The 13,247-nt window shown below is 36.3% G+C and overlaps 1 protein-coding gene across 1 annotated transcript in view; it reads left to right on the top strand.

The window, feature by feature from the left end:
- Positions 1-11,047: 11,047 nt before the first annotated feature.
- KU70 (ATP-dependent DNA helicase 2 subunit Ku70-like protein) overlaps positions 11,048-13,247 on the top strand; it is a 301,835-nt gene continuing 299,635 nt past the window's right edge. Inside the window, exon 1 of the mRNA XM_089373743.1 lies at positions 11,048-11,136. Within this exon, the coding sequence (XP_089229869.1) occupies positions 11,092-11,136 (45 nt within the window). The 5' untranslated portion in view covers positions 11,048-11,091. The remainder of the gene's footprint in view (positions 11,137-13,247) is intronic.

The raw sequence follows: 13,247 nt of genomic DNA, 5'->3' as shown, positions 1-13,247 counted from the left end.
ATCTCTTGTTGCCATGAGGTCTATATTTGCCTAGTGAGGCTTTGCACTTGGCCTATTGGATTTTGTGGTAACATTGCCAAAAATGAAAGTGTACATATGTACCCCTGTTCAAATGATGGGTAAGAAGCCCGATGATTTTTGTGTTTACTCTAGGTGATTGAGACTCTCTCACAATGTGCTCTCAACACCTCACTTGTGGGTGTCAATATGCTCCTCTAGAAGGCCTAGAGGTCGTGGTTGTGGCATCACTTGACAATTACACATAATATCCAATGCAAACAACTACATCATTAGGTGCAATAATCATTTTTGCATCTAAGTGGACCAAGCTTGAAAGTAATGGGCAATTTAACACTTCAAATAAGGCTTCCCTTTTGAAATTAAGGCTTTGAACTCGTAATGGTGTTAACTCCCTAGGTAGGAGTGGCTAATGGACCACCCTATTAGGTGTTTCCAGCCCCTAAAGGGGAAGTGACATGTCCTTGGTCTGCCCTTTGATCTATAGGTGTCATGAGAATAATGATGGATCAAAGGGGAGAAGACTTCTTGTCCACGTGCCATGGTCAAAGGGACCAACATGACGAGGATCTTGTATAGATGTGACGAGGGAACAATTGTTGACGCATGAGTTGTTGAGAAATGTAACTAGTTTTGGTCTTCATAATTGTTGTACTCATTTCAATGTGTCTTATGTAACAAACAAGAAAAGTAAAAGAAAATAATTTTAATTGAAGCATGGGTTTCATGCTCATTATTGATGGTCTTCTAGGTAAAAGCATGTTCTTCATGCTTCTAGGGTTTTTTAGGTCTTAGGATTTATTGTCATGAGTCAAAGGAGTCAACATCATGTTTATAAGACCCTTCCAGGCAATTTGTAATTGTAAAAAGAATTATTTTTGAATCTAGAAAGTCCTGGAATCTCCAAGAGTACAAGTCAGCCCTAGGAACATCAAGTCAGCCTAAAGAAGGGAATTTGACCCCTTGAGAAGGCTATAAAAGGAAGCAATTCGACCTCATTTGAAGGCACACACACACACTCACAAGTTTGATATCTCAAGAAAGAGTTTGATCTATAGTTGGAGAAGGAGAGCGAAGATCAAGGAGAAGGAAGAAGGACAATTTTTCTTGGTTTTTGGGCTTATCTCTCTCACACGTGCGAAATTCTAGGGTTTTTGGGTTGCAGAAAGAGGTTGAAGTTGCAGGACCGAGTTGCAGAAGGACACAGTGCAACATATTGTAACTGGGAGGAAGGAAACTCTGTATATACCTCACTAACCTTAAGAAGAGCTGTTTTTCTCTTGGTAAGTCACAAGAGGAGGCTAAATTAGCGTTTCCTTAGGAGTAGCAAGGCCGAAATTGCAGAGGCGAAGTTGCAGGTCAAGTAGTAGTATTGTAGCTGGCAGATCGAAGTTGTAGTGTATAGCAATATTGTGCAAAATCCGAGAAGGACTTGAGGAAGGGTTCACTAGGTACTAGGAGAAGGACTTGGTCTAGGGATTGGGTCTTTGTATCTCATTTGAAGCAAATTATAAGAAGAGAAGAGTTTCTGGGTTTTCCCTTTGGAGGGGTTTTGCCTTGATTGACAGCCTATTTTTGTGTCCTCTTTTATTGTTGGTGTTCTTGATATTGTTTGATAAAGAGATATAACTAATAAACATATAAGAAGATGATTAAGATTCACAAGCAAGTATCAAGGTTAAAGAAAACAAGAGTAATAAGCTGCCACTTTACAATTTTCTAACATGAGTTACCAACTCGACCTTTGTTTTCCCACCCCTTTTGTGCCCCTTATACTTTTTCTTGATTTTTCTTTGTATTGCTGTTTGTAGCTCAAAGGGTTAAAGCTTGCTTTGTATGATGTATAATAGTTATTTTCCCCTTGATGAGGCAACTTATTTCCCATTAGGGGTTGGTACATGCAAGAGTTCCTTTTCATGATGAAAGAGCAACATGTGCTCAGGAACTAGGTGATGGCCATAATGAGTGAGGTAGGGCCCATGCTAGGGGTTTTCCTATGTGCTAATGTGTATGTCCCAATCATCTTTTGCATTTTGATCTTCTTTTGTTCTTGCTTTGAGGCCACCATATGCTCTTTCTTTTTCTTTTAGCTGCATCAGCCTCGTAGGGCCATGTTTAGGGCCTTACCCAGATATGAGGATGTATGGGTGCCAAATCCCTAGGAATCAATGGTTAGTTAAACTTGAAGAAAAGAGGTGAATATGGGCTTGTAATGTAAGATGGAAAGTGGTAAATATGGAATAGGGAAAGATGGGACTATGCTATCTTAATTAGAGCTTCCCAAGTAGTGCCCCTTCTTTACCCATTGGGCCATTAGGGGAGGTCCCATTGGACTAGGATAAAAAATGAACTCCCCATTTAAGGTGACAGAACAAGATCATGGTCAAAACCCCTTTTCCTTCTAGATTACCCCATAATCCATGCCAAATGCCCAAATACTAACAAGCATAAGCACCCAATTGCAAAATGAATAAAGTACCTTTTTATCAAAAGTCCGCCTTCCAACATGTGCTCTTGCCAGATGAGCGAGGAACACATGATTGATGTAGGTGGCGGAGATATGAATGGCACATTGTCATTGACTAGTGGTAGCTACTGGCTGACCAACTGGAAGAGATTATGGGAGAAAAAAATTCTCCTATAGGGTTGCCCACTTTTGGCGAGTAATAGTCCCCTATATAGAAAGAATGTTAAATGTGAAGTTTATCTTTGAGGGCTTTGTTTTTTTTGTGATTCAAATGTATTTTGTTGATTTTAACATATTTATGCATAAGTTGCTTCTAAATATTGAAAATTAGCCCATCAACTTTAGGTTTATTGAAGTTAGCAATGACTTTGTCAATTCTCATTCAACCCACAATACTACATATGGAAGATAGGTGTGTTCTTATGTGGTCTGTGAAGTTATTAGGTTGGATCCTAAAGTGTTTTCTACTTGTGAAATAATTAACTCATGTTAGAACTCAAAAGGCAGTGTGGGAACTTTTATTTGTATTAGAGCATAGGAAGGGATATCCTTAAACGGGTGAAATCAAAGTTCTAGAGCCTCATAAAAAGGCTTGTTCATTCCATCATCCATTGGCCTCATTCAAATAGATTTTCCTTATATTTATGATTTGAGAAAAAATCTAGGAAGTATCCTCCCAAGAGAGGCCTAATGGCCAACCCTTTTTGAGTCTTCCAGCAATACTTAATCCATTCAGCTATTGGAACAACTGATAAGCAAGTTACCATAAAGTGACATGTTAACATTAGTTTTATTTAGTTCTCAATATGAATGACAAGTGGCTTGGGTTTTGATATTATAAATCAACTTTACAATAAAACATGAAAGATTAGATTCAACTTTTTTTTTTGTAATTTTCTTGATAATTTTCAAATTCATCTTATCAAAGAAGCATAAGTCATCTACCTATTGACAAGATATGAGAAGTGCAACTGTTGAAGTTTCTAAGTTTACTTAATTTAGAAACCCTTCATTCACTTTTTCTGATTTATTTGTACCTACTTGTTATTTTTCTTTAACAAATTATTTACAAAGTAAATATTGAAAATAAACACTAGTGCATGCTCAACATATTACAGATCAACAACTAAAAGAAACAAGAACAAACACACCACATGACACCATTATTTTTCGACCAATGTCCCCGGAAAAACCCAAACCGATGCAGCTATTTGAGGGTTTTCTTATTAAGCAATATCAGAGTACAATTTGGGTGCTGTAACTGGCCTACCCAACAAAGAATTTCCTTAGCAGCTATACCTCACAGTTTGAGAGAAATCTCCTGGCTGAAACCCCGGAAAACCCTTCCGACAACTCCTCAGCACAAAACTGCTCCTGCAACCCCAGCGTCTGCCCAATCTGAATTGCGTCAGCCCAATCTGGACTGCGTCAGCCCCTCTCTATCTCACGTTGGCCCTGCGTCAGCCTTTCTTGGCCTGCGTCAGCCCCAGGAGGCCTTGCGTCAGCTCTGGGAGCCTCTGCGTCAGCTACGTTGGCCCCTTTGGTGCTCTGCGCAACACTTGGCTGCCTCTGCATGGCCCTGCGTGAGCCCTTTCTGGCTCTGCGTCACCCTCCTTGGTTGCTGCGTTGCTCTCCTGACACAATCTCTGCCTTCTCTGTTCCTCTGTACTCAATGCCCCTCAGTTGCTCTCCCAATCACTGATTCTATCTCTCTTAGCAAACCCCGCTCTAGAGAATAGAATGACTGATCATCTGGTGTGATCTCCAAGTGACCCTCAAGCCTCCTCTTATACTTTTCCTGTTGACGATTCAATGGCCGAGATTAAGTCCCTAATCAACGGCTAAGATTAGATTTGGCTTGATCCATGTCTTTTGGACCACTCTAACACATATTCATATTAATACACATTAATATTTTAATTTCTCTAAGTTTAGACTTAGGGACTCCATTAAAAATATTAATTATTTTAATATCTCCTGATCTCATGTGCCCCAATCTCTCCACCAAATTTCGTGGCTAGAGCACATCCGATGCTACCCCAAATCAACAGCAACCACTTGAGACTGTTGGGATAGTTGCCTAATGTAGGAAATCATTGGGTGCGTTTTGCACATAATATGCCAAAAATATAAATATCATTTTTTTAGCATTCAATGCCAAAGCAACACATAGGCGAGGATAGATGTGGATTTGCATTTTCTCAACAACCAAAACATTATTTCCCTTGTCTTGGCTAAATGAAATCTCTCATTTCATGTGTCACATGTCGTCACTATAGTTGTGTTAGCGGCATTTTCTTTTGTATTCTTCTCAATTAGACATTGCATTGAATGCCTTGTTGCTGAACATGCAGGAGGGTTCTTTTTTCCTGTTTATCACCTTCTTTGTTTGTTGAGGCAAAGCTTATATTACTATTTGTATCTCCCTTTTTCTTTTTTGACCTTGAAGTTGCTATATTCCATTATGGATGTATCGAGTACTAAATCAAGGAATTGAGAATTTTGAAGTCACTTAGAGAGTTGTTCTTTTGCTTCTTTTGGCTTTGATGGCTAAATATTGGTACACGAATGCTGGGGAGGGAAGCATTATATGTTTGCAGGATTATCTAAGAGATGTGAGAGTTAACATTGGTTTTACAATGTTCTGAATATGATTGACAAGTGGCTTGAATTTTGATTTTATAAATCAACTTTACAACAGGACGTTAAAGATTAGATTGAACATATTTGTGTACTTTGTCTTGATCATTTGCCATTCATCTCAAAAGAAGCATAGAGCATCTATGTATTGGGAAGATATGAGAAGTTCAACCACTTGAGAAGTGTTGAGTTGCTGCTTAATGTAGGAATTCATTGGGCGACTTTTGCACATAATAAACCAAAAACATAAATATCATTTTCTTAGCATTCAATGCCAAAGCCACATATAGTCAAAGATAGATGCAGATTTACATAACAAACAAAACCATGATTTCCTTTGTTTAGGAGTTAGGAGAAATGGTATCTTTCACTTCCCGTGTCACAAGTCTTCACTATAGTTACTTTAGTGGCATTTTCTTTTGTTTTCTTCTCAATTAGACATCGCATTGAATGCCTTGTTGTTGAACATGTAGGAGGGTCCTTTTTTCATGTCTATCTCATTCTTTATTTGTTGTCACAAAATTTAAATTACTATCTGTATCTCCCTTTTTCATTTTTTGAACTTAACGTTGCTAGAATCCATGATGGATGGATCGAGTACTAAATCAAGGAACTGAGAATTTTGAAGTCACCTAGAGGAGTCGTTCTTTTTCTTCTTTTGGCTTTGATGCATAAAAAAATGTACATGATTTGCTAGGGAGACAAGAAGTATGTGTGTAGGACCATTTAAGAGATGTGAAAGTTGCATCAAAATCATTGACTTTTATTATTACATGAATTGTCTTGTAATATGACTCTTAAGGTGTTGGAGTATTATCTTTTTTTTTAACAATAATGAGAATATTTATATTAATTTCATAATCTGTGCCCGGATCACAGCTGTATGTCGGGGATTACAATTCAGATTGGCCTTCAGTTTCAGTAACATCTAAAACCTCCTGTATCAAAATCAACCTCCAGAGAGGGAAACAACCATGGTGAGCGTAGAACAGGCCTTTTCAGGTGAAAACCTTCCAAAAGAGCTCCAAGATCAAACAAAACTTACAAAACTTACAATTTACTTTGGATGTAATCCTTTATGACAATATATTTGCCCAGATCCACAGGCTCTTTTAGATATGGGAAATTATATGCAGTTGAACCACTTGAGTTGGTAGCATCCTTAGGATTGAAACCAAGGTTGTTGACCAGGGAGCAAAGCTCCTCAACCTGTTAACAAATATGGCAGATTTCTTCCTCCTGTTTTTCCACTTCTCCTCTGACTTCATACCAGAGATCCATTGCTTTTGAAGCAGTACCAAATTGCTCGTTTTGTTGCATTTGCAATTTTATTAAATCCACTTGCATGTCATCAAGCATATTATTAAGTTGAACAATGGCCGTATCGAACCTACCAGCCATAGTCAACCTCACAAACAAGCTTAAGTTTCAGACCCAATCACCAAGAAACAGGAACTGACAAATCACAGGGTGTAATATTGCAGGCAGACTTCCAACACTGTGCTCATACAGGGGGGAGTCAAACAGAAATCACCAACGAACTTGGTTGAAGCAATAATGTTAATACTGGACGAAAGGATAAACTTAAAACATCTCAATTCTTCCACGAAGAATGGCTGTATGGATCACCAAATAGAGTCTTGACCCAAAAACCAACAGCAGAGAGGTACAGACCCTTTGCACAAAACAGTATGATACCAAAAGACTTCATATAGACCAATTCGTCCAATGGCATCACACAAACCATTTTAATTTCTAAATTTGTGATTACTCGTGAAAGGCAGACCAATCAATTAATTTACAGGGAGATCTTGATCATGAGAGTAATTCTCCTGGAAGGAAAGACTTCATATATATTATAGACCAATTCGTCCAATGGCATCACACAAACCATTTAAATTTCTAAATTTGTGATTACTTGTGGAAGGCAGACCAATCAATTGATTTACAGGGAGATCTTGATCACGAGAGTAATTCTCCCAGAAGTAAACGACAACTAACTCCCCTTTAAGCCATAATTGAAGCAGGTTGAGACTGGAATTGCAAAAAGCTTCAATACACAAAACAGAATTAGCTGACTGCAATCTAGAGCCACCACGAGTGCTTGAAAACTTAATAAACTCCATAATCAAAACTTTCAGTCTTTGGGATGAAAACTTAATAATCTCCGTTATCAAAGCTTTAGGGAATGGAAGAAGGCCTGATTTGGCCATTGACCGCCAAGACTCCAAACTCCAAATTAAAAGCTTTATTGCCACAAGAATTTGCTTCCTTGTTATTGTCCCACAGTATATGTTTGTACATCATACCAGGGATTTCTTTGGATACTTTCTTGACTTGCAAGAGATTGTCTAGAACTGAGTCTCCAGGAGAGGTTCCTTTGATCAAATGTTGAATAAGGATGAGGGAATCCTCTAACACAGTGAGAGAAGACACCTGAACTTCCTTAGCTAGAGTAATACCTTGGAGTAACCCAAAGGCTTCATCTCCATTATTTGTCATCTTCTCCAAGGCCCATGAATGATCTAGAACTTTGTTTTCACCGGGGCCAAAAAGCACTCCTACTGTAGGAGTGTTATCATTCCAATACTAAGGTTTGAATGTAATGAAGTCATGGTGTTTCTAATTTTTTTAATGAAATCATATTAGGGCATTTGTTAATAAATGGTTAGGACAATTATGTAGTATAACCACCACTTTGAGATATAAAGGTAAATCCTATCATATGATGACAAATAATAAAATAGTTTTTTTTTGTTATATATCATTAGAAGTCCGACATGGTTTTAAAGCAATAATAGTCCGATGTTTCATTTGTTAAGCACATTGAAAGATGCGAGTCTAGTTATTGAAAGCTTAATTTAAAAAAATATTTTTAAAATTTGGACTTTAGAGTTGAAGTTGAATAATATGAGAAATATAGAAAAAGGAGCAGGAAGACTCTTGATGGCAGGGGCAAAAAAGTACAAAAACGAGAGATAAGTAGAGGACAAATTGTTTGTGAGAAACATCATACCCATGGAATTCCAAAAAGCACTCCTACTGTAGGAGTGTTATCATTCCAATACTAAGGTTTGAATGTAATGAAGTCATGGTGTTTCTAATTTTTTTAATGAAATCATATTAGGGCATTTGTTAATAAATGGTTAGGACAATTATGTAGTACAACCACCACTTTGAGATATAAAGGTAAATCCTATCATATGATGACAAATAATAAAATAGTTTTTTTTTGTTATATATCATTAGAAGTCCGACATGGTTTTAAAGCAATAATAGTCCGATGTTTCATTTGTTAAGCACATTGAAAGATGCGAGTCTAGTTATTGAAAGCTTAATTTAAAAAAATATTTTTAAAATTTGGACTTTAGAGTTGAAGTTGAATAATATGAGAAATATAGAAAAAGGAGCAGGAAGACTCTTGATGGCAGGGGCAAAAAAGTACAAAAACGAGAGATAAGTAGAGGACAAATTGTTTGTGAGAAACATCATACCCATGGAATTCCAACAATGTACAAGAGTTGGTCAGGAATATTTGAGAATAGTTGGATTGTTTAGCAGGAAATTTTGAAAAGAAAGCCTATTATTGAGGAGAAATTGCATGAGAGAAAAGGTTTTCTTTTGTTTAGTAAAAGAAGGGAATACATGTTTGCAGAAGCATTATGCAAAGAGGATGCATTTAAAGTGGCCGCTGAAGTCGAAAGTTCTTATTTGTTACACAGGCATTGCAATCAAATGAAGTATGAAGAACACACTCAATGAGAATCAAAGCAGACCATGATTTGCTTGACATGTGAAGCCTCCAAAAACCCTAAGCAAAGATAACATAAGATATTGTCCATTTTTTTCAAACATGGTAATGGACAGTTGCATAGTTAAGGCATGAAGAGGACCACCTAGATTTAGCAGAAAGTAGAAACTAGGGCACACAACTGATATCCAAAGGACGGTGGTGACTCAGATGATAGATTCGTCTGAACTAATTTTTTTTCTTTCCCATCAACAGATTCCAAAGTTCGAGAAGAGACATAGACCACCTTGACCACAAGGGAAAGGAAACCTTGACTACAAGGTATTTTCTGTGTGGGGACTTTTTATTAGAGGACAGAGCCTTATTTTTCAGACATAAAGACAATATTCCCAAAGTTTTATGGAGGCTTATTCTTTTCTAGAACTATAAGGATTTTTTGCAAGGAAAATAGTAACATATATATTTTTTTTATAGATATTAGAAGAAATTTAAGAATGTTAAATATTGATCATAATGTTCATATATAAAGTAGTTCACCCCTCATACTTTTTGTAACAAAGGAGAATCAGATACGAAAGTAGATGATTATAATGGAAAAAAGGAGAAATTATTCTTTTGAACAACTTTGATTTCTAGTCAGGTACATGAGTTGAGTTCTCCACTTGTCAGGTTGAAATCTATCTTGATTGATTAAGAAGAGATGGAGATATAATTTTGCTTCGGTGGATTGTTGCTTTGGTGGGAAGAGATGGCAACCTGGTTGCTTAGGTGGATTCTTGCGTTAGAGAAACAGAGATGGCCAGATGATTTCTTAGGTGCATGTCAATGAATTGTCACTTCAAGTTGGAGGAGATGACAATTTAATGGAGCATTGACAAAGGTCTTAGGATTTGGAAATATGAGAGGCTGAAAATAGTCTTTTTGATGTAAGGGGAGGTAATAGTTAAAGCTAAGGGGGGTGTTTGAGTATCAACACTCCAATATTGAAGTTTAAATGTAATCAAGTCTTGGTGTTATTATTGACTTAAAATGATATCAGTGCATTTGTTGATAAGTGGTTAGGACAATTAGGTAATATATATACTACAACCACCACATTGACGTCAAAAAAGGGATCCCCCTCATTGTATACCATGACTTCTTGAATAATAAAAGTTTTTTTGTTTTGTTTTTTCTAATCTTTCATCTCTCATATATATAGTTCAAAGTCCAATAGCCCCAAGGGATAACTCAGTTGGTCGAGTTCTTGTTGCTAAGTACCTCTCTTATCGGGAGGTCATGGGGTCAAATCTCGTCGACGCCCATGGGGTTAGGCCTTGCTAGTTTGGCTGACGGGTAGATCCCTTCGGGTTGATCTACCTAGATTTCCCGTGGATGTAGCGGTCACTCAGTGTCTGTGAACCACCCTTAAAAAATAGTTCGAAGTCCAACAAATGGCTTATACATTAACTATACCTTGTTATCATGTGACTAAAATTCTTATGGAACATGACATAAAACACTGATAGAGATTAGACATTTGATTATTTTCTTTACCAATGGCTTAGTAAATGATTGTGAGCAACCCTTTAGATTAGTCATAGCTTTGAGAATATCATACACATGCGGCTTATTGTGTACCAGGCATGTGCATAAGATGGGGTTGTGTGTCAAGTTCTGAGAAAGAGGGGCAGTTTACAGTTTTTGGGAATTGGGTTGAATTTCTGACGGTTCCACATTACATATAGGTTTTGAGTTGTTGTAAATTGGGAGGATGGAATTATGATAAATTGATAGGAATCATGCTTTAAGTTGACAGTATTCAGGTGACAAAGTAAATTTTAGTCGTAAAAATGATTTCTATATTGCCATAAGTGGCAACATAATCTCATTATGTACCCTTGTCTGCTCTGGAGTAGTATTTCTGGTATCAAAATTTATTGGATATGAACAAGCATTTCATTTGATCTTTTAGGAGTTGGAATGTTGAACGTTTGTACAAATTGGATTTTGTATCATATTTGAAACAATTTAGATGTATTGTTTTCAATGGTCTTTTCATTGTTTGCATGGTATGTTTTGAGGTCTTTGCATTTTCACTCACAACTTCATAAGTGTTCGAACTTCGAAAGTTGCAAATGTGGAAATTATTTCTCTTTTCTTAGGAAACTAACTCACATGCTATTTTTAATTTTGAACATAGGACCGAGAAGCCAACAAGGAGTTTGTTATTTACATGATAGATGCAGGGCCTGATATGTTTTTCCAGATCAAACAAGAGGTAAAGTATATCTTTTGTATTTCAGTTGCAAAAAAATGGTTGTCTTATGAATATTGTGGTTGCCTTTATATAAAAACGTATAGATGGATATAATATATTATCCTCTTTCAATCCTCTCCTATTTGTTCTGTTTCATATATCCCTTTCATTGGAAATTCATTGAGGTACATAAAAGATGGAAATCCTTGATCAATTAAATGGCTTTTTTTGGTCTTGAATAATAAAATTTTTATATTTTTACATTGCGTATCAAATTTGAAGAGGACACTAGTCATCACGTGTACAATGCTTCTCTATCATTGTGCTGAGAGGCACTCTCCAGCCCGATATGGTAGAGGTGTTGTAATGTCATGTTTTGTCTTGTCCTATTTAACATTTTGACTCGGTTGATAAACATAAGAATAAAAATAAAATAAAATAAAATAAACTAATAATTAAAGTAAAATAGTTAATTTAGCATTGGTAGCTTTTGGGCTCTAGATTTTGAATATAATATTTTATTTTAAAATATAATATAATATTTTTTATTTTTTTAATAAAATTACTCATTTTTTATTGGGTTGAGAGGTGCTCTCTAGCCCATTATGCTAGTGATGTCTATTGTAAAATAATGTAATGTAAACATTTTCACTCGGTAAAAATAAAATTAAAATATGGTAGAGATGTGTAACTAAATGTAATCTAATGTAATGCAAACATTTTAACTCGGTGAAAATAAAATAAATTAACAAAATGACAAAAAAAATAAAACTCACGAAAGTTAAATAACAAAAAAATAAAAATGACACATGGTATTGACCCTTGGTATTTATGTGAAGTAAACCTATTTAAGGGGAGATTAAACTAGCCTTGATCCATATTAGCTTGATTTTATATTTAGATACATAATTAGTTGTAGAAAATGATGGAGTTGATTCCATGTAGCCTGTAAGGAAGAATGTTTTAGCATTGGGCATTTGTATGGATATGTTCGGTGGCCTTATGTCTTTTTGTATGTTTTATTTCTATTGTTGAATGGATGAATACATAATGTGTATATATGCTTAGAAGCTTTTTCATTCTATTGCTTCTTTGATAATCACTTTAATATAATATCTTTAACATATTTTCTTAATTTATGTGTAATAATGTGCTATAGAAATAAAGCTCTGATCGATCTAGGATGGTAAGTTTAGAAATGAATATGCTTAACTATGAAAGTGAACTGGGGTGAGAGGAGTGGGTAGGGGAAATATTAGGTAAAATGTAATTATTACTTTTTATCTAATATTTCTGCCTATCTTTATCCACTTTTTTACTAGGTTGGGAGAAATATTGGGTAAAATGTAATACTATAATATTACATTTTACCCAATATTTCCTTCAACTGGTCCACTCTTATTGTAATTTTTCTTTGTATTTAAAGTATTTTTTTTAAACCAGAATGAGTAGCTTTTTATATATATAAATCGTGCCCGTTCGTGTGCAAAACAGGATTTACATAGTATTTTCGAGCCTGCTGAGGGCTGCTGATACATCAATTGTTCCCCATTCCTTCCATGAGAGTTTTCCCTATGATTCTTACAAAAATTTCTCATTTCTGGTATCCTATGGCTATACATTCGACATAACTGAAAAAGTAAATATATACATTTAAAGTGTGCCATTCAAAAACATTTGCAAAACCAGAGAGAGAACAGACTATTCTTCCATTGGCGTTGGACTGTTCAGATCCAATCTAGTGGATTCTTCTTCATTGCTCTTGCTGCTCTCCTCCATCTTGAGCTTCAATTGTTCAATTTGCTGATGCAACGCATCCACCTCGTCCTCCAAATGGCGGATTCACTCCTTCTTCTCCAATTGCCGCTCCTGCATGGCCAGATTCTCAAGTTGTTGTTGGTGGATGCAATGTTGCAGAACAACCAATCCTTCCTGAATCTCTTGCACACAGTTGTTACAAGCCTGCTTGTTGCTGCCTCCGACCAGAGATTTACCCTCCCTTGGCCCCCATGTCCTAGGCCTGTGACGACCCCAAGAGCCAGACATGAATCTATCCTCAGCATGCTATGCACGCTCATGTTGGTCTTCAAAATATCACTGATGCACCACTCCAAGATGCCACAGACCCCCAA

Source organism: Pinus tabuliformis, chromosome 8 (genome assembly GCF_031772625.1).
Source record: "Pinus tabuliformis cultivar Carrire ecotype Pingquan chromosome 8, CPIR1, whole genome shotgun sequence".
Classification (NCBI taxonomy): Eukaryota; Viridiplantae; Streptophyta; class Pinopsida; order Pinales; family Pinaceae; genus Pinus; species Pinus tabuliformis.
The sequence above is the reverse complement of the archived record's forward strand: the minus strand, read 5'-3'. Positions and strand labels throughout refer to the sequence as shown.